Source organism: Delphinapterus leucas, chromosome 8 (genome assembly GCF_059928025.1).
Source record: "Delphinapterus leucas isolate spDelLeu-1000000601 "Yukka" chromosome 8, BTC_Dleu_Yukka2, whole genome shotgun sequence".
NCBI classification, from domain to species: Eukaryota; Metazoa; Chordata; class Mammalia; order Artiodactyla; family Monodontidae; genus Delphinapterus; species Delphinapterus leucas.
In genome coordinates this window covers 58,834,238-58,856,992 of record NC_143136.1, presented here as the reverse complement: position 1 = coordinate 58,856,992, position 22,755 = coordinate 58,834,238, and the positions used below count along the sequence as shown (strand labels likewise).

At 35.3% G+C, this 22,755-nt stretch overlaps 1 protein-coding gene across 5 annotated transcripts in view; it reads right to left on the bottom strand.

Annotated features, from left to right (window-relative positions):
* Window positions 1-22,755, bottom strand: part of OLA1 (Obg like ATPase 1) — a 181,680-nt gene that overhangs the window by 131,190 nt on the left and 27,735 nt on the right. For 4 of the 5 annotated variants that reach the window (XR_016394132.1, XR_016394133.1, XM_089916657.1 and 1 more), the window contains exons 4-5: window positions 20,528-20,655; window positions 684-818 (exon numbers count right to left, since the gene is read on the bottom strand). Coding sequence is in view for 3 of the 5 variants with exons in the window: in XM_089916657.1 (XP_089772783.1) it covers window positions 684-818; window positions 20,528-20,655 (263 nt within the window). In the remaining 2 variants the exon portion in view is untranslated. The remainder of the gene's footprint in view (window positions 1-683; window positions 819-20,527; window positions 20,656-22,755) is intronic. The other variant, XM_022570064.2, reaches the window with a different exon arrangement.

Below are 22,755 nucleotides of genomic sequence, written 5' to 3'. Positions count from 1 at the left end.
CGGTGTCCAAAATGACTAGCATTCCTCACTACCACCACCACCCAACCTAAAAATCTAAACTTTTACTGGAGCACTAGAAGCTATGTTGTTTTTGATGTTGTTTCTTAAAAGAGAATAAGGCAAAGTAGAATGAAATAAAACTTCAAGTTTAAGACATACTCACTACCCCAATTCTGCCACTGCAATGAACTAATCACAGAAAAAGATTTGATTAGGAATGGATTATGATTAAAAGATTTCTCCTACTCCCAAATATTCCTGTACACAAAGGATCCTTATTCGTCTTAAATGATTTTAACTGTTCTAGTTTAAAGAGCAACAACTGGGGATGGAGAGGGTAGACTTAAGTCACAAAAAAATGAGGAAAAAATAAACAGGCAAGTGTGATCTACGACATCCCTTATAGTCACATTAATATCAATACAACCAAGGAATACTGAATTATCTCTAAAATTCACATTACAACTGTTTAATTCTAGGATATATATGTAACATCCAATTTATTTACACACAAATATTTACATACAAATATTCATTTGTAGGCTGATATACACAATGTCTATTATTCAAAGCCCTTTCAAATGACCATGTAGCTGAACATCTGCACATCTGCAGTAAACTTTTGTATGTGATGCTCGCAAAACGAAAATGATAAAGTTGAGTGATAAATTACTTACATTTACCTGAAACAGTGGAACTTGAAGAAATCCAGGTTGTATGAACAAAAGATGTAGGTAGATTCATAAAGACTAACGAAGACTTCTGGGCATTTTCAAAGAATTTAGAACAGTGGTTCTCAAAGTGTGGTCCATGGACCCCTGAGGGGTGTGCAAGTTTAAAGCATTATGTCACAATAATAATAAGATGCTATTGGTTTTTCTCACCGTGTTGACATTTGTAGTCATGGTACAAAATCAATGCTAAGAACTACCAGGATGTTAGCATGAATCAAGGTAGTGATGCCAAGCTGTACTAATAATCATTGTTTACTTCACACACACATACAAAAACAATAATCAAGTTTCACTTAACAATGTCCTTAATGAGAGTAAAAATTATTAATTTTATTAAATCTCAGCTTTGGGTGCACATCTTTTTAATATGCTGGGTAAGGACACAGAAGTACACATAAAACACTTCTGCTACATACTAAAGTACAATAGTTGTCATGGAAAAGCATTTGAATTGCCAGCTGAAGTAGCCACTTTTTCCATGGAGCACCATTTCTACTCGAAAGAACAACTGACATTCAAACCATGGTTATTTAATCTTTAGTATATGGCAGCCATTTTATTATAAACGATAAAATTCAGGCTTTCAAATTAAAATTAAAATTTTGGAAAACTTGTAACTGCCACCATGACCTTGACAGCTTCCCAATATTTTTTTTTAACATCTTTATTGGAGTATAATTGCTTTACAATGGTGTGTTAGATTCTGCTTTACAACAAAATGAATCAGTTATATATATACATATGCTCCCATATCTCTTCCCTCTTGCGTCTCCCTCCCTCCCACTCTCCCTATCCCACCCCTCCAGGCGGTCACAAAGCACCGGACAGCTTCCCAATATTTAAAGACTTTTCTTATGAGATCTGTGGCGATATTAACATATGTGATTTTGTGCTGTTGTATAATAAAATGTGTCATAATTTAAAAGATCTGCATCACTCACTGAGAACTGGTATTCTCCAAATGACTCAAGGCATGCATGGGTAAGAGAGTCATTCAAAGTACAAAATAGACCAATGGACTTTAATGTGAGAGAAAAAGGGTCCATTGCTATAGTTGAAGATTCTACATTTCAATTAACTTTTAAGAAATTTCTATTTGTCAAGCTTTGATGTAGTATCAAAGAATAATATTCACAATTATCTGAAATGGTTATTAAAGTACTCTTCCTTTTTCAAACCACATATCTGTATAAGGCCAGATTTTCTTCATCTCACCCAAATCAACATACTGCAAAAAATTAAGTGTACAAGCAAATATAATCCAGCTATCCCCTATTATGCCAGATATTAAAGAGATTTGCAAAATATAAAATAATCCCACTCTTATTAAATATTTTGCTTTAGAAAATATAATTATTTTTCAAAAATATGTTAACATATAATGGGTTTATCACTGTTATTTTAAAATGCATTAAGAAGAAATTTTTTAGTCTTAATTTTAATTTCTAATATGGTAAATACTGATTGATCTTAACCTACATAAACACAAGTTTTCGGTATATTTAATAATTTTAAGAATATAAAAGAGTCTTCAGACCAAAAAGTTTGAGAACTGCTGCTTTAGAGGTTATTAATCCCCACTCTTTTAAGGATAATTTTCCACCTTTCCATATGGAGACAAGTGGCTGGAAAAATTGCATTCTTTTTTAAAAAAATGAATTCCTCTACGGGATATAAAGAGAGAGAGCTGAGCGAGAAAGACTACAGCAGTTAGAAAAGGGAACCAGCATTCTTTGGACACTGTGCTGTTTCCAGACCTGGGGCAGGAAATAGAAGAGATAAGCCAGGAACATCCTTCATATCATACCAGATAGCATAAAACTATCAAAGACTACTAGTGTGGTATCAAAAGAGATCCAAAAAGTATCACCAATCACCTTTAGAGGATGCCAATGAACCATCTCACTATTGTGCCAACTTTATCCTAGGAAAATGCCAATATATCCCATTTTTTGTATTCCACCCAAATGCCCAAGAGGGGGGAAAAAGCTTAAGTCAGAAAAGTGTTTCAATGGAATTCTTATTTAGTAAAAATAAGATCCTGTAACCTTTAAATACATTTTTTAAAGTCCAGATAAAATACTGATACATTGATGCTAATAAACAGTAAGCATCCACTTTCCAACCGTATTTCCCTTACCATACATAAATCACCTTCAAAGAAACCCACACAAAACATCTATCTTTACGAACCAAGCAAAATCACAACTTCTCTGACTAAACGTGATCTCTCTTTCCCTCTGAACTCTATCCCTAAGAAGTGCATGTGAACCTCAAAGTAATTACCATGAGTACTTTGTTCAAAAACAGAATGTGAAGATTTCCTTGAAATAACTAGGTTCTAAGGCAAAGGAGACTAAAGACTTGAAACATGGGACCATGAATGTTATAGTCAATTTAACTAAAAATGTACACAACACATGAGATAATGGTTAAAAGGAAGGGCTTTAGATCAAAGCCAGTTCTGCCATTTACTAACCTGAGTTATTTAACCTCTCTAATTGTTTCTCTAGTATGTAAAATGGGAATAGTAGTGCATACTTCAAGTAAACCTTGTGAAAAATTAAATGAGGTAACAGATGTAATAATAAAGCCTTCAGATGCTGCCTATAACATATTAATCCTCAATAAATAAAGCTTCTGGTAATAGTACTTGTAATTCTTCATGTCTTGTAAAGGGAAAGAAAGGAGATGACAGGAAAATGCTGGGCAGAACAGTTCCTTCCACCACTGTCAAGGGATATCATCATCAGTCCAGTAAAGATTAGCGACCACTCTGCCTTAGCTGGTGTGGGATAGTTATCAAAAATGATAGGAAAATACAATATATAAATATGTACATATATTTTCACAGACACCAGGGTTAAGTATACCATCTGAAATAACATTAACTTTGTTTCCTTCATTAATTTCCTAATAAAATATTACCTAACAAGTCATTTAGTGATGCTTATAACATAATCCTTCTATGTAAATACTCAGTCTAAATCTTCTATTTGCAAGTAAAATATGCCAGTCTCCTAATGCCTCTCAAGTCAAATGAAGCAAACTTTAAAATTCTCATCCACGAATTACAATGTTAGCAAAGAAAGGCTGACAAAAAGAACAAAAAGGGATTATAACAAAGAAGGATTCAAATTCAAATTCAAATTATAGTCTGGTCTTAATTTACATCAAATTTAACTCAGAGATTAACCAAAAAACCCTGCCAAGAAAAGCAAACCAGGTACAAACCAATTCCCTGGTAAATTCCAGTGCGTTCAAGCTCCTCCATTCTCTTCCAACAACTGTTCTCTAGGAACAGTCCCACTCTTGGGGCTTCGCCAACTGTTTTCTTATCAAAGTCACTCAGCTTTTCCCCTTTACTCTCCATACAGTAAATAGTTACCATGTAATCTTATTTCACTGATTTATGTACACTTTAAGTTGTTCCCAATATACGTTGTACAATGGGTATTTACAGTTGGTTAAATGGGGTATGGCAATCTCTACAAAAAGCAAATTCAAGAAACCCTATTGAAAATCAACATGGCAATGGCTAGCAAGAAATGAAATGTAAAAGAAGTGTATCCTTTGATTCATTAATTTCTCTCCAATAAATATTTCTTAAGCAAATAATACAATAAAGGCAAAAAGACATGAATATTCACTCACTGAGAGTTATCTATCATAGTAGAATAACTGAAAACATATTCAGTATCTAGGAAATGATAAATCATAGATCACTGACAATATTATCCTCTCATTAAAAATTATTAATATTAAAGCTATTCTAAAACAAGAAAAATATTTTATGATATAATTTTAAGCAATAAAATAGCTTTAGGAAGTAAACATAGGGTAGCAATTAAAGTATGGGTTTTGCTAAAAATCTTCACTCTGCCACTCAGTAGCTGTGTGATTTTCCAAAGTTATTTAAACTCCCTGAGACTCAGTTTCCTCATTTCTAAAATGGGCTAATAAGATCTAACTCATAGGGTTCTTGGGAGAATCAAATGAGAGCACTGTAAAGCGCCTCCTCCTAACTCAATAAATTCCTTTCCCTATTACTCAACTGATTCCTTCCTATTAATACAACCATGAGTTTATAAATAGCAGATCATATCTAAATGGTGATTATAATAAGACTGGGGTTCTATATTTAAAATCATAACCTGCAGTAAAGTTCCTTAATGTGGCTTTATTTTCCTCAGTTCTTTAAAATAAAATATCAACACTTGGTCTGACTGTAACCCTTAATATACCAATGTTTCAATTGTTTTTAAAAATTGTATTCAAAATAATTTTAATTAGTTTTTTCCCAAACATTTTACTCATAATACACAAATCAGAATTCAGTCTGAATATACAAAAATGGAAAAAACAAATTAGGAAAATGGGTGGAGTACATTCAACCCCCTACATTTTCACACTAAAGCTTTATTAAAATGTGAACAATAAATTTAGTTGCGGGTGAGGGAGAACACTATTCTCAGAAAGCTATAAATTAATGTATAACCATTGTTTCAGTTCTATCCATCTGACACCCTGGCATACAAGAGAAGACCTTCACAACTGGCCTAAAGAGAAGGTGGACACAGTTGTCCCTTTCAACTCAGGGAAGGGGGAAGAGGAACAAAACCACCTTCACCTGACCCAACTCTTTACCTATGTGATGTGCAAAATATCTAAACGTCTGGTGGAACAACGGGGTCTTCTTTAGGTCCCAATGGCAAGAACTGAGTCAGTCAAATCCAGGCCAGCCAGGCAACGTTCCTTCCTCCCTCCTACATTGGGAGCAAGGACAGCAAAGACAGGGTTAGGGTGGGAGGAGAAGATGCACCAGGAAGGAGACGTCACAGACCTGGACAAGATAATTCCAGGTTCACGGGCAGCCTGGGGGTTCTGAGGAGACACCTTGACCTCACCAGTGGAGAGAAGAGGAATCTTCCAGTTCCAAAGGACTAGTGCTGCTACACAACCTACAGCCCTTAGAGGAAGCCCTGCCTTTCCCTCAACTGCCTCGGCTGGCAACCCGTAAGCTCAAAATTTTAAGTCACTGATGCAGGAAAACTGTATCAGGCCCACAATGAGTGGTTATGGGTGTCAATGTCAAATCTGCAGAGGGACAAGTTATGAGGAAATTGAAGACTCACACTGTGATAAAAAACAAGTGCTCATCTGATTTCATTCATGCAAGTCAAGTATAACAATGAATACACTGGTTTTCAAAACCAAATCAGTCTCAACCTTACATTTTTAACTTAACATAATGACAATGTTCTGACAACTAAGAAAAATGTGGTTCAAAATTTAATGTTTAAAAGATCAAGAGACTCTCCAGGACCTTAGAAGTTGCCCTTCCATCCCTGAGTGATTTCAACTCGTTAGTGAGAGAAGAGTTTTAAAAAGAATCCATATAGTTGCTATTTTGAGAAGAGGATAGGAAAGGAGACCTCTAAAATATGTCAGAAAAGACAATCTAGAAAAAAAATGAGAATGCCTCAAGCACCTAAAGTAGATATAAGACCACCATGAATATGAGGATATGTTCAAGCAATTAAATTGTAAACAGCTAGTAGATTACTGCATACAATATTACAATGTATACAATATTACAATGCAAACTAGAAGGAACTGTTTCCTACTGCTGCATTATTTCCACAGTAAACAGAAGTTGATTATTAGAATGCATTGTATATGTAGATGAGAACCACTGCATAATTACTTAACCCATTGAATTTGTACCGAAGAAACAAAGGAAACATATGTTTTTTGGTCAGATTGTTTACTGCAATCCAATACTAGATTAATTTAATAAATACTGCTGAAAAAGAAAATTACAGGACCCAAAGGAAAAAAAACCCATTATTTTAGGATACAATCAAAGACAGCTTTATATTAGCAATTTGTGTTTAGGCAAAAATGCGTGACTCATTTTAAACTCTTAAATGACGTGCTTATGAGGAAGGGGGGAGGTGGTCTCTTGAAAAACAGTAATTTATGTTCATGGTAATTAAAGGTGATTTACAAAACATATAAACACCTAACTTAACCTAAAAGGGGGGATGGCAATTAAATGAAAGCCTTTTCACCTTCTCATTTAGCAGTTCAATAAAGTCATAGTGCCTTGAGGGTTACAACTAGAAAGGCAACTTAAAACCTATTTCTTCCATCAATGTTACCTTCATCCCTTTTTAGCAAACACAGGCAACAAAACTATAGTAGCCCTCTGGAATCTTACTGTTAAAGCTCTAACTAAGCAATTTAGACATATGAAATTTAAACAGATATAGAGTAACTGCAATACAAAACTGAGTGAAGACGCATCTGCCACTGATAACAAAGGAGAAAGGATAAGGCTTTTATTTTTCCTGGTCAAAAATTCTAACCATCTGCACAGAAATCATCTACATAGATTAATCTTAATTCTATCGCATAAGAACTTGTCTGTCCAGTTTGAGAAGGGTAAGCCCAAAAGAGAAGTAAAATCAGTCAATGGCTTAAAATCATCCTGGGGTGTGGGGGAATGACAGACACACTTCCTAAGAATTATAAAACTGCAGAGATCTTTCAAAATAAAAAGAAATGACATCAAAATCGAACTACAATTAGCAATTATTCCCAAAATGGAAATATTCTACTTACTGAAGTAGACTCCTTTTTTTAAGGAAAATAAACATTGGAAAGTAAATTCAAATAGAAACTAAATTCCTCCCTGTAATCAGGAGAAGAAAATAAGCATATATCCTTTCAGATTTTAAAGAAAAGAAAAGAAACAGAGTGAAATCTGATAAAACCAAAACTGCCTTCTTATTAGAGATGATGGAAAGGGGGTGAGGATAAACACATATTAACTTACAATTTTATGTGGACTATGGAATGACACTAATTTTTTTCTAAAGCACAAGTTTTTGTACCTAAATTGCATATAATTCAATCTATTTTAAGGGAATACTTTTTGATATCAAGTAGATGGCTACTGATTATATCTCAAACAACAATGGGCTGGCATGGCTAGCAAGGGTTTCCCTTTGCTTTGACAAATTAACAAAGGAATTTTGTTTAGATGACTGCACTGGGCATATTAAAACAACTGGTGTAAAGACAATAAAAATGTTAAGAATCTATTTAGAAGACTATGCTTCTTTTCCTATTATCATTCTTACTCTTAGGGGGAAAAAACCCAGATGAAATGAAACACTGAGCTCTCAATGAGCTCTCAATGACCTTAACTCAATCTTTTCATCGTTCAAAGCCCAGCTCAGGTTAGGGGGCCAATTCCTGGCTCTACCTGGCAAGGGCACAGATAAAGCTCCCACAGCCTCCCAGGGTAGAAGGAGGAAGATGGATAATATCGCCTTACCAAGAATACATGGAATGGGGGAAGAGATACCTGCACAAAAAGGAATTAGTTTGTTATTAGAACAAAAAGGTATAAAGGCAGTCCGGCCTTCCCCACAGCCTCCTCTTCTCCCCTCAACACACACACACACACACACACACAAACACACACACACACACACACTTTCACTACATAACAGTAAGGTATCTTAGAAATGCACATTTTTTTCTTACCCAAAATTTATTAACTTAAAGGTGACAGAGACAGTAGGATTTGTGGAAAACATGAAAGAAAAAGGGAGTGATGAAATGTGGAATTAGTATATAATGTAAACAAAATAAAATAAAACTGGAAAATCTTAGGTATTTTTACTCTATGAAATTCTTTCATTTCGTTTTCCTTCTAAATTACTTACAGGGGTTTTTTGTCTGCTAAAGATTCAAACAGAGAAAAATATTTTTGAAAATAATCAAAATTAATTTTCAGAACTACATTATCTTTCTTTTCTTTCAAAATAAAACCAGGCTTACAGGCTATTTTTCTAATTACAAAACAATACCTGGCCAGAATATATTTAGTTTGAGAACATTTGTGACAACAGAAAGGCAGGAAAAAAAGCAGTGAAAATTACTTATATTCCCTCTAACAAAATGTAACTATTGCTAGCATTTTTGCATATATTTTTGCAGATTTTCTATGTGTTTGTATTTTACTAAAAATAAGATCACATTATAAATGTTCTTTCGCAGTCTTATGTCTGCATGTAATAATATACGGTGATGGTATTTTCATTCAATGACCACAGAGTTACATTAACATTTTTAAAGACTGCAAAATATTATGCAGTATAGATGTTGTATAAATTATTTTTCTAACATCTTTATTGGAGTATAATTGCTTTACAATGGTGTGTTAGTTTCTGCTTTCTGACAAAGTGAATCAGCTATACATGTACATATATCCCCACATCTCCTCCCTCTTGCGTCTCCCTCCCACCCTCCCTATCCCACCCCTCTAGGTGGTCACAAAGCCCAAGCTGATCTCCCTGTGAAACGCAAGTATTTTTATGGCAGAACAGACCATACAAATATAATGTGTGGGAGCTCTCAATGAAGTACTTCAACAACAGAACCCACTAATTTAGTTACCTGAGAGTAAAATTCTTAACTAAATCATCCTGGCAGAACTAATTTGATTAGCCCAGCTTAAAAATCAAACATTTTACAGAGATGGCAGAAGATCACTGACAACTCCTGAATCACAGCATTCTAAGCCAAAGCCATCTTCTCCTTAATTTAATACAGAACTCCTGAGAATTTTATTTGAATCATTTGTGCATACCTTACATTGGTATTTAAATAAGAAAATTCCTCATGTTTTAAAAATCAGAGTAATACATGTTCACTTTTTAAAAAGCCAAGGATCTAAAAAGGAAAGTCACCCACCTCTCTCTCCATCCCAATTCTATTCTCCCAAAAACCTATGAACAGTTTGAGGTATCTCTTCAAATTTCTTTCTATGAATATAGTGTAGAGCTGAGCTATCTAATACTATAGCCACCAGCCACATGAGGCTAAAATACTTGAAATGTGGCTAGTCCAAACGGAGATGTGCTCTAAGTATAAATTACACACCAGATTTCAAAGACATGGCACCAAAAATATAACAATAATTTTTCATATTGACTACATGATGAAATAATATTTTTGATAGATTAAATATATGTTATTAAAGTTAATTTCACTTTTTACATTTTTAATGTGGCTATCAGAAAATTTTAATTAGATACTTAGCTCACATTATATTTCTATTGGTCAGCACTGGTACAAAGGCTAATGGTGCAGGTTTTGGAGTCAGACTTGCCTTACTGAGTACTACTCCCAATTATATCATCTACCAGCCATGTAACCTTGGACAGATGTTCTAACCCCTCTGTACCTACTTCTGACTTGTTTTGAGAATTGAATGAAATTCCTCACAAAAACCACTTAGCACAGAGCCTGGCACATAGTAAGTACTTAATAATATTTCCTGGCAACAAAAGAATAAAACTATAACCTAATTCTTTTAAAATCACTATACAGCACCTGTCTCTTCAGAAAAGTCTCCAGTTATACCTGTAGGTCACTACTGTGCAGAGCAGGTAGTCTCTGAAAAACAATGTATACCAAGCACTTGAACTTTCTTTCTCTCTCTTTCACATACACACACACACACACACACACACAAATACATGGATCTTGAACATGTTTACTATATAGATCCTAAACGCTTTTTTTTTTTTTTGGCCGCACCACGCGGCATGCAGGATCTCACTTCCCCCACCAGGATTTGAACCCACGCCCCTTGCAGTGGAAGCAGAGTCTTAACCACCAGACGACCAGGGAAGTCCCATAGATCCTAAACATTTAGATCTAAAAATGTACAAAAGCAGTGTGGTAATGGTGAAAACCTGGAAAGAAAAAAGGACTTAAAGAAGAAAGATGGGGGAGTTCCCTGGCATCCCAGTGGTCAGGGCTCGGCGCTTTCACTGCTGGGTCCGGGTTCTGTCTCTGGGGGGGGAACCAAGATCCCACAAGCCACGCCGCTCGGCCAAATAAAGAAAGAGAATAAGGATGGACTCTATGCGCAGTATACTAGCTATGTACCCTAGCAAAACTGCTTAGCCTCTCTCAGTATCCTCATCTGTACAGCTGGGATAACACCAATCCTGCAGAATTGTTAAGATTAAATAGAATAATATATTAGAAAGAATCGACCATAGTACCTAATTCATACTAGGTACTTAATAATCACTTCTCTTCTTCTGGAAATCAAAATAAAATGCCAAAACAATTCAGACAGGCTAGTAATGTTAATGCTGAAGTGCTTGCCATGCCATAACTGCCTGTTCATACCCTGAAGAGGTAGTTTAAAAACATGCTGGCTGTATAGTCATCCCAGGTTCCCTACATTTTATCCCTTTAACAAGCAACTGGAGAACAGAACTCTGGAAAGAACAGGGCACCACATACCCCGTCCTCCCATCATCACTACCAACATAATACACGCACAAGAAAACACATACCAATTTAGCTGAAAATAATCAAGTTGTATTTGAAATTTTGTTTCCTATAACTATAAATGATTACATACTTTATAATTAGCAGTTCTATAAATCTGGACCTCCTATATGTTTCTAAATGGGGAACAAAACTGTCCCATACCTCAGAAAACAGAACCTTTGTTTCCAGTCTACAAGGTCTTATCTCTAAGTAGCTGCTGAGAAACTAACAAGTTTTATCTATAAACAGCTTGACAGTAGGTGCAACGATAGAGCCAAAGGTGCTGTCCTTCAGATAACACACAAACACCTTAGCTTCCTATTGAAAAATCACTTCAAAACTTCTAATGCCAGCTTTAAAAAGCTAAGGATTCAGTGAAATCAATAGCCTCGTCATGTTCAAAGCTTTAAAAATTTAACAATAGGAAGTTACATGGCTTCTAAAACAAGTCATATGGCTCACAAAACCCTAGAGAAAAAATTAATCATTTTTCTAAATAGAAAACCTGTTACAAGTTACTGCATGTATATGAATTTTAAAAGAATTTGCTTCCCATAATATTGTCGCTGTTTCCCTATTCTGTACTGAATCTTTGGCAAACAGTTTTATTTGAAGAGACTCCTGTTTATGCGAGATGTAGGAAAAGCCTATCCCTTCTTCACAAAGTCTCTCAAATTTGCTTTCCCTTCAACTGCCACTGACAGTTTTCTGAAATCCAGTCCTCATTATTTCCTTCATGAAATACTATAAAAACCTCCTGGCAGTTCTTTTTGCCCCAAACTTCTTCCCACTAAAATCTGTTCAGAATGTGTTCATACATAGTTGATAGAGCATCAACTCTGTTAACTAAGTGACATAATCCTGCATATTACCCATGAAGTGGATAAAATCCAAATTTCTAACTTAACAAAACTACAAATTATCAATATCGATATACCCGATAGGGATGAATCTCACAGACATTATGGCAAGAGAAAGGGGGAAGGCACAAAAGAATACAGAATGTGCGATTACATTTATAAGAAGTTCAAGAATAAGCAAAACTAATCAATGATGATATAAGTCAGAACAGTGATTACCCTGAGTGGGGAACTGACTGGGAAGGGTGACAGAAATGTTCTCTACCTTGATCTATGTGGTCGTTACACAAGCGTATATACATGTACAAATGCATCCAGCTATGCACTTCAGATTTGTGCATTTTATACTTTACTGTATCTATTTTCTATCTCAAAAAAATAATGGGAAATCAACTAGAAGAAAACAGTTGTGAATATTTACCTGATTATGAGAAGGATAAGAACTTTCTAAGTATAAAGGTAATAGAAGAAATCAAAGGAAAAGACTGATAAAAGTATTTTCACGAAGATGACACATATAATATATCCCCATGTGTCTGCATTGTATGAACAAACTCTAGAACAGAGATCAGCGAACTAAGGCTTGTGCCCTATTTTTGTATGACCTTAGAGCTAAGAATGATTGTTACACTTTTTGAAGTGCTGCAAACACACACACACACAAAGAACATGCAACAGAGCAAAATGTTTACTATCTGCCCCACTAAAGAAAAAAATTCCCCAAGCCTTGCTCTAAAAAATAACACAAGAAACTAATAAATGCCTCACTTATAAAGGCAAGACAGAGGAATCAGAATGTGAGTAGGAAAAAGATTTCTCAATGTATACCCCAATGTTACATCAATTTTCTTTTTGAACCATGTAAATGTTTTACCTATTCCAATATATGACCTATCTAAAATTATTCAAAAAATAAAAAAATTAAAACACTATTATCCCCTTGGAGATAAAGGAGGAGAATTTGGATGTATCTGATAGAATTCTAAGTGTATATACCCATTGGCCTAGTAATTACACTTCTAGGCATCTCTTAGAGAAATACCCAGACATGTACCAAAAACAAACAAAAAAACCTGTATAAGAATTCCATTAGCAACATTCTCTGTTAAAAAAAAAAAGTCAGAAATGATAATGCCCATACATTATGCTAAGTGAAATAAGTCAAAGAAAGACAAATATTGTATGATCTCACTTACATGTGGAATCTAAAAAAGCCAAACTCGAAACAGAGAGAGTAGACTGGTGGCTACAGAGAGTAGACCCCAGGGGCTGGGGTGGGGGAAATGGGGAGATGCTGGTCAAAGGGTACAAACTTCCAGTCACAAGATGCCTAAGTTCTGGTATCTAATGTAAAGCATGGTGACTATAGTTAACAATACTCTATTGCATGCTTGAAAGATGCTAAATGAATAATCTTAAATGTTCTCAACACACACAAAAAATGTTAATTATGTGATGTGATGGATGTGTTAACTAACCGTACTGTGGTAATCATTTCACAATATATACATATATCAAATCATCACGTTGACAATGTTATATGTCAATTATATCTCAATAAAGCTGGGAAAATAAATAAATAAATGCCCACAAATAGGAAGTACTAATTCAATAAACTCTGGTACTTTCATACTGTGGACAATGGTGCAGCAGTTAAAAAATAATAAAGCAGGGGGCTTCCCTGGTGGCACAGTGGTTGAGAGTCTGCCTGCCAATGCGGGGGACGCGGGTTCGTGCCCCAGTCCGCGAGGATCCCACATGCCGTGGAGCGGCTAGGCCCGTGAGCCATGGCCGCTGAACCTGTGCGTCTGGAGGCTGTGCTCCGCAATGGGAGAGGCCACAACAGTGAGGGGCCCGCGTACCGCAAAAAATAAAAAAATAGTAAAATAATGAAGCATGAAATAAGCTAGTCACAATAGGATAAATATTGTATGATTCCATTTATATGAGGTACCTAGAGTAGTCAAATTCAGAGACAGAAAGTAGAACAGCGGCTGACAGGGGCTGGGGGAAGAAGGAATTGGAAGTTACAGTTTAATAGGTACAGAGTTTCAATTTGGGAAAATGAAAAAGTTCTGGAGATGGATGGTGGTGATGGGTGCACAACATGTGAATGTACTTAACATCACTGAATTGTACACTCAAAAATGGTTAAAACTGCAAATTTTATGTTATATGAACACTTTACCACAATTTTTTAAAATTTGTAATTAAAAAAATGTAGAAATTAAAAATCTAAGTTCACAAGAAAAACAATGGAGCAGCATTAAAAATAACAGTCTATATGCACTCACACAGAATGATCGTTTATTTAAACTCCAAAATAATTCTTTAAGTACAGTATTACAATCCCCATTTTACATGAGAAAACTGAGGTTCAAAGACAAGGTGTTACTTTTTCACAGTTACACAGCTAGAAAGTAAGAACTGACAGTTACACTCAAGTTTGATTCTAAAACCCACATTCGTTCCACTTTACTCTAGGCACTAGACTGAAATGGCAGAAAAATAAAATAGTTGCTTTATGCTAACATGATTCTGATTTATTTTCCCTTTCATTATTATCTTTAATGTCATTTAAACAGTAACTAATTTTTAACAGACCACTTTGAAAAGTACATCCTGAACGTCATACCTCTGCGTTTCTGCTTCAAAGTGAATGAAGGCTAGTTTTTTTGGCTCATAAAAAAGCTAACTCAGCTTATGTGAATAACTAACCTATTAAGGAAATGTGGATAGTTTGCTTCAAAAAACTTTTAAAATAAACAAACACGGTATTTAGCTTTTTAAAACAAAATCTTCATAACAAAATTTTCCATAAAAGTGATATATACTAAATATAATGGGTATCTGTTTTGTTTTCAAAAGCAGTTAATCCATTAAGTAATTTTTAGAATGTTAATTTCTATTTATTTTTTCCCAAACACTGGAAACTGTTATTTTTCTTTCTCAATGACATGATCAAGTAAGGAAAACCAAAAGCAAAAACAAAAAAAAAAGGAAAATTATGAATACATAAAGAATTTCTGTTCTATAGCTAATACATATAACTAGCAATGTATAACACACCCATATCTAGTCAGAGTTGTTTATCCAAAATCATAGGTGCCACACGGCAAAAGTATGGAGAAATTCCCACTTTTTAAAAGTTTTTAGTTTTTTAAATCATGCAAACCATTAAAAAAATGTTCTGTATGGTTCAAGAAACCTGAAAAGCAGTCAGCTGAAGAGTAACACATCTGGATCAAGAAATAATTTCTGCAGAATTTCAAAAGTTCAAAATACTTTGGGAAAGGGGGAATAATTAAGTAGGAAGATGATTATTTAGAACATCATCAACATTCAAAAACAGTTTGACACTTAGACCAAAGAAAGGAATATATACCTCAGATAAATAACTGCAGGCACATGAAAAAATGCTCAACATCGCTAATTATTTGAGAAATGCAAATCACAACTACAATGAGGTATCACCTCATTCCAGTCAGAATGGCCATCCTCAAAAAGTCTACAAATAATAAATGCTAGAGAGGGTGTGGAGAATAAGGAACCCTCCTACACTACAGGTGGAAATATAAACTGGTACAGCCACTATGGAGAACAGTATGGAGGTTCCTTAAAAAACTAAAAGCAGAGTTACCATATGAACCTGCGATCCCATTCCTGGGCATATATCTAGAGAAAACCATAATTTGAAAATCTACATGCACCCCGATGTTCATTGCAGCACTATTTACAATAGCCAAGACATAAAAACAACCTAAATGTCCATCAACAGATGAATGGATAAAGAAGATATAGTGTATAGTATCTATGTATATATATATATATATATGTATATATATATATACACATGTATGTGTGTGTGTGTACACACACACACACACACATACACACACACACAATGGAATATTACTCAGCCATAAATAAAGAATATTGCCATTTGCAGCAACCAACATGGATGGACCTAGAGATTATCATACTAGGTGAAGTTAAGCCAGACAGAGAAAGACAAATATCATATGATATTGCTTATATGTGGAATCTTAAAAAAAAAAAAGATACAAATGAACTTATTTACAAAACAAAAATAGACCCACAGATAACAGAGCAATGCAAAAAGTTTCTAAAACCAGGGATTGTGAGACCAAAGCTATAGTTACGTGAATTTTAGACCAAGAATTTTCAAACTGTTAAATGTTGCCTTTATGTTGGAAATAAATGTCTTCAGAAACTTGAAAAAAAAAAAAAAAAAACACAGACATAGGAAACAAACTTATGATTACCAAAGGGGAAGTGGGGTGGGGGGAGAGGGATAAATTAGGAGTTTGAGGTTAACATATACATAAAACAGATAACCAACAAGGACCTACTGTATAGCACAGGGAACTATACTCAATATTCTGTAATAACCTATAAGGGAAAAGAATTTTAAAAAGTATATATATATATACACACACACACACATATATATACATGTATATATGTATGTATAACTGAATCACTGTGCTGTACACGTAAAACTAACACATTATAAATCAACTATATTTCAATAAAAAATTAAAGAAATTTAATGAGACCTCAAAAAAACTTTAAAAATACAATAAAACAAAAGTATGAAAAAAAACATTAAAAATGCAACTCAACTGAATAACTCCTGTAAACACTTTAATCTGCCCCCCTGCCCCAAGTCTCCATTCAAAACTTTATACTTAAGTCATCAGAGAAGAAAATCCTTAATATAGTGGACATGGTGAATCCCCAGCTACCTCCCAGGATCTTTTCCATCACTTCTACTCCTTGTTATTAATCTTATCCATGCTGACAATTCCTTCATTGTGCTAGGGCCTTTGAAACAAGCCATTTACTCTGAATAATCAATCTCTCCTTCCCTCCTGCTGCTAACTTATTAGCCCTCACCCAACCTTTACCTCTCAGCAAAATCATCACTTCCTCAAGGTAACACCCCACACTCACACACACACATACTGTCTCTGTTCTCTGTACGCAATTGGAGAATGACATCTAGTGTTCATGTGACCATTTATTCAATGTCTGTCTCCTCCACTGGACTGTAAACTCCATAAAGGAGGGTCATTTTCTTTTTACTCACCATTACATCCCTTAGAATCTAGCACACTAAAAAGAGAAGCTCCACAAATAATGTGTCAAATGAATAAAACAGAGTGGTCTAAAGATTCAAAGTCATTAAGAGGTACAAACAACTAGGTATAAAATAAGTAAGTTACAAGGATGTAATGTACAGTACAGGGAATATAGTCAGTATTTTATAATATCTTTATATGAAGTGTAATACATAAAAATATTGAATCACTATATTGTACATCTGAAACTATATTTTGTAAGTCAACTATACTTCAATTAAAAAAAGAGTGCTTGTTAAAATAACTAGATTTAAAAGTTAAAAAAAAAAGATTTAAAGCCAACAAAACTGTCAGAATAACTATTTACATTTAAAACAAGTATAAATTTTTGATGCAAGGTATATATTTACATCCATCTAATAACCAAGGGAAATAAACAAGGTGAGGGGAAAATTAACCTTTAAGAATCAAACTAACGGAGAGAAACATAACATTAATAAATTAAAACTCTGTAATAACCACAACTTACCATTAAAAATTTTTTCTCTCTGCTTTCAGAAGTTCTAACGAAAAGCTTTACAGTGCCCTGAACACACTAATACATATCATCCTACACTGTCCCTTTCCTTAGTAGTTTAAACCAATTGTATAAAACAAAAATAGATGACTTCCCTGGTGGCACAGTGGTTAAGAATCCGCCTGCCAATGCAGGGGACACAGGTTCGATCCCTGGTCTGGGAAGATCCCACATGCCATGGTGCAACTAAGCCCGTGCGCCACAACTACCGAGCCTGTGCTCTAGAGGCTGCGAACCACAACTATCGAGTCCACGTGCCACAACTACTGAAGCTTGCATGCCTAGAGCCCGTGCTCCGTAACAAGAGAAGCCACTGCAATGAGAAGCCCTCGCACCACAACAAAGAGTAGCCCCCACTCGCCGCAACTAGAGAAAGCCCGTGCGCAGCAATGAAGACCTAATGTAGCCAAAAGTAAATTAATTAATTAATTTTTAAAAATAGAGAAACTAAAAGATATTAACATAAAAAGTGGATTTTTCACACCAAAATTAAAATGAAGTAAAGAAATAAAACAAGTTTCAAACATGCTAATAATAAGCAAATAAGTAAACAATTCACAAGTACGTCTCTTTTTAAGTCCAAATACAATAATGTAATTACACATTTATTAACATAATCAATATCTGTTTCCACCACTAGACTAGAAGCTTCATAAAACGAGAAAATGTATTAGATTCTGCTACCCACTATATATTTCCAGCACCCAGAACAGAAAAAACATTTACTATTTAATTAATAAATATTAAATAAACAACAAATGAACTGCATTTCTGGTGACTTTAAGACGTCTGAAGAGAATAACCTTTATAAAGAGTAAAATTAAAGATAAAATTTTATTTCACACTCATATTTAATAACCAGTTGAAGATGAAAATATACCATAATTTGGAATTAAAGAATTCTCACTTTTCATAGCTTCAAAGTAATCACTTTATCCTTTTATTCTCTTCAAGTCTTTTTTATTGCCTGTAATTCTACAAAGGTTTTTTAAAAAATTCTTGTTATAAATGTATCATTCTGTGTTCTGTGCACTATACAATAACATATACTGTATTTCATCAATTCTAAGGTGCATTTTTTCACAGTTTAACATATTTGAAATCAATCACTACAAGAAAGCATGTTACCTAGTTTAATTGGATTTTTTTCCCTTTCTTAACAACAATATCTTTAGCCTGAATGAAATACAATAAAGTATGTATGCTCCTAACCAAATTCATTTTTCCCCTAAAGGTTAGAAAAACATATCAGATGAATATTATACAAGAGACAACAAAACCAAAGACTTTATTACATATATGAATGGTTTCAGGCTATTCTCAGGAACTTATCATCACCCGAAACTGCTCCAGCTCTGAAAATTTTACGTCAAATATCCCTCTCAACCACACACCCGCTTACAGCCAACATACCTGTTCCTGAACCTCATCAGGAAATAGATCCTTCCACTTTTCAGTCCTTTCCTACCTTCACTGCTACCCTATGGTAAGCTCTATCCCACACATCAGTTCAATCACTCACACCCCAACCTTCAGTTCTCTTGCCCCCCATCCTCCTGTCATACCTGCCCTATCAATACTACTTCCTTAAAGACATCCCTATCTGGATGTCCCAGGTACACATTCAAAAAACTGTCCCAAACTGAACTCTTTGACTCTGCCAAGACTTGCTGCTCCTTCTGTATTTAACATCTCAGTGAGTAGCATCAAGAGTCATTCAATTGGCCCAGTCCAGAAACCCAGTTGTCACACTTGATTCTACCCTCTCTTTGAAACTCTCACATCAGTCACCAGAACCAGTGAAAAAACAAACTGTCAGGAAAACAGAGGCTCCCGCCAATGTACAGACATTAGGTAACACTACTCAACATAACTGAAACCCCACACACACAAACATATAACCTTATTCTTTGCCTACATTCCAAACCCTTCCAGAAGGTGTCTCCAAACCTTCATCCAAGTAAAGCTACCTAGACTAGTGCTTCTCAAACTACCTGTTATGGGCTTTTGTAAAATACAATAAAAATGAATTACTAGGCAAATGAATTTTTAAAAAGACATACATAAATACTAGCACAATATTTTAATTAAATTCAAATGACCAAAAAATTACTCAGATTTTCTAAATGCTCACTCTCAACTGCTTATAGTTATCTGTCAAGGGCCAGTACCAAACAAAAGCACTGAACCAGACCCCACCTCTAATTTATGTTTCCTTCGTTTGCTCATTATAATATTATTAATATTATTACCATAAAGTACAGTCTTGACCTGAGCCTTAACCTAAAACTTTCTATTTTGTCAGAGAATTACTATGTTCTTGGTTCACTTCTACAGTCAAAAGAACACAAACCAATATATAGCTCTACTTATTTTCTCTCTTTGCTTTATATCCCTCTCTCCATCAAGGACTAGCTGATCTATAGTTTCTCCTTAATCCTTTCATCTTTAGTAAATAACCTGGATGATTTTCTTTCCTCTGAAATAATGGTATCCCCTCCTCTATCAAGTCTGCCTTTCCAACACATGGAAAAGCAAAAATGCAGACAAATTCCACAAGTTAAGAAAATTTCAAAATGCCTTTACAATCAACAAAAGTACTTCTGCATAAAAACACTTTTCAATGGGTCTAATCCAGAATGGGATAAAATTCAATTACAAAGTGACAGCAACACAGCATATACTTACTATGGAATAAGCCTTCTCATATGGAGATGATACTTAATCACATTAAGTCACAATCAATAGACAAATCCACAATTCACCTTGTGAAGCTAAGCAAACCTTATTTTATTAATTATTTATTAATTTTACTTTCACAATAATGGAAAGAAAACACGGATCATAATGAAATCAATCAATTAAATAAACAACTGTACTTACGTGTTAGATGAAAGATTCCATCACAGGCACTAATATGAGATAAAAAGGCATTTCCCAGGCCTTGCCCATTGTGAGCTCCTTTCACAAGGCCAGCAATATCCACTACATTTAGAAAAGCAGGAATTTTGCTGAAAAACAAAAGATGATCTTAATATAAAATAGTACTAAGAACCTGTTTATTAACCAAATGGCTTTCCCAAACATGTTACATGAATTAATTCTTTCCTTTCTAGAACAATGTTTATTAGACTCTCAAATGAATAAAACAAATTTAAACAAGAAATAATCTTTTAAAACATTAGGACTTTCTGGGGCTTCCCGGGTGGCGCAGTGGTTGAGAGTCCGCCTGCCGATGCAGGGGACACGGGTTCGTGCCCCGGTCCGGGAAGATCCCACATGCCGCGGAGCGGCTGGGCCCGTGAGCCATGGCCGCTGAGCCTGCGCGTCCGGAGCCTGTGCTCCGCAACGGGAGAGGCCACAACAGTGAGAGGTCCGCGTACCGCAAAAAAACAAAACAAAAAAAAATTAGGACTTTCTTACCTAGGAAAATGAAGGGAAAACATTTTAAAGCAGAACAGATGTTTTTATTGTTACTCTAAAAACTAAAACTCATATCATTAATTTTATTATACTGGCACATGCACACATACACAAAAGCAGAGAACATTTAAAGAGTATACTGATACAAGTCAAGGTAATCATCATAGAATGAGCCAACGTACTCAACAGATACTTTGTGCCAGGAACTGGACTAAGTGCTTTACATGTATTATCATTCCAAAGTTCAAACTTACTCTATAAGATGGGTGTTATTTATTAAACCCACTTTACAGATGAGGAAATTAAGCCATAGAGGAGTTAAGAAATCTATTGCACACAGGATCACTCAGCTAATAGTGACAAAACTGCTATTCAAATATAGGATATCTGGGTTTGCATTTAATCACCATATAGGTTTTACAGCCCCAAAATGCATGTAATGATGTGAGCCAATTGTCAGCATAGTAATAACGCAGTTGTTAACAGCAACAGAATTAGACACAGTAAAGTAACAGTTAACACAAATTAGAAAACAAGAAAACCAGTCAATCATGTAGAAATGGAGATTAAAGCATATGAGTAAATAAAGCTACTTTCAATGTCATATGACAAAGGTGTACGGTATATGCATTTATGTATCCTTTGTCAATTTTCAGAGTATCCATTTTTCAGAATGTCAATTTTATTACATGATAAAATACAACATAAAAGTTCCACAAGGGCTTCCCTGGTGGTGCAGTGGTTGGCAGTCTGCCTGCCGATGTGGGGGACATGGGTTCGTGCCCCGGTCCGGGAGGATCCCACGTGCCGCGGAGCGGCTGGGCCCGTGAGCCATGGCCGCTGAGCCTGCGCGTCCGGAGCCTGTGCTACGCAGCGGGAGGGCCACAGCGGTGAGGGGCCCGCATACCGCAAAAAAAAAAAAAAGTTCCACAAAATGCTTTCCTATTATCTGCATGGAAACTGAGTCTTTTTAAAATAACTGTTCTATAAAAAATTTTTATACAAATAGAAATTACTTCATAACTGGTACCAGCAAATCCACAGAAAACATACATAAGATGGGGTTAAGTTTTTGGTGACTACTGTGGTTGCCTCTCCAGCATCCTTTGCCCCTTCTCTTGATGACTATTGACTGTCATTTGGCTAGCCATACCTCGCCAGTGTAGCCTGGAGCTTTGAAAAAGCTGGCTCTACACCTAACTCTAGAAGGGGGCATGTAGCTTGGGCCTATACTAAGCAGCTTAATCTCATTCCCTAGGCACAATTAATGATTCTAGGACCTCTGCCTTGTCCCATTTGCCTAGAAAGGCTTAAGGAGAGATTTGCCAGAGAGGGTTAAGAGGATTCTTGAATAGAAGATCATCAGTCCTCTGACAGGTCTTCTAGAAGCAAACCCCTCTTCCTTCACTCTGAACAAGGATGAGAAAGTATACAGTTCCAAGATTTGAGAGTTCCAAATGATTTGGTCATTTGAGATGACCAAAGGGGAAGGCGATCTTATGATCAAGCTGATAAAGTAAGTAAAATGGAGAGGGGAACAAAGCCAGGTCCTTGATGACACAACTGAGGTGCTGAAACCAACACAAAATACCATGCTATCTGTTACTAACTCAATAAATCAATTTTTAAGTCCATATGTTAGGTGCAACCAAACTCATCTAAATAATATAACTTCTAACAACTAAAAC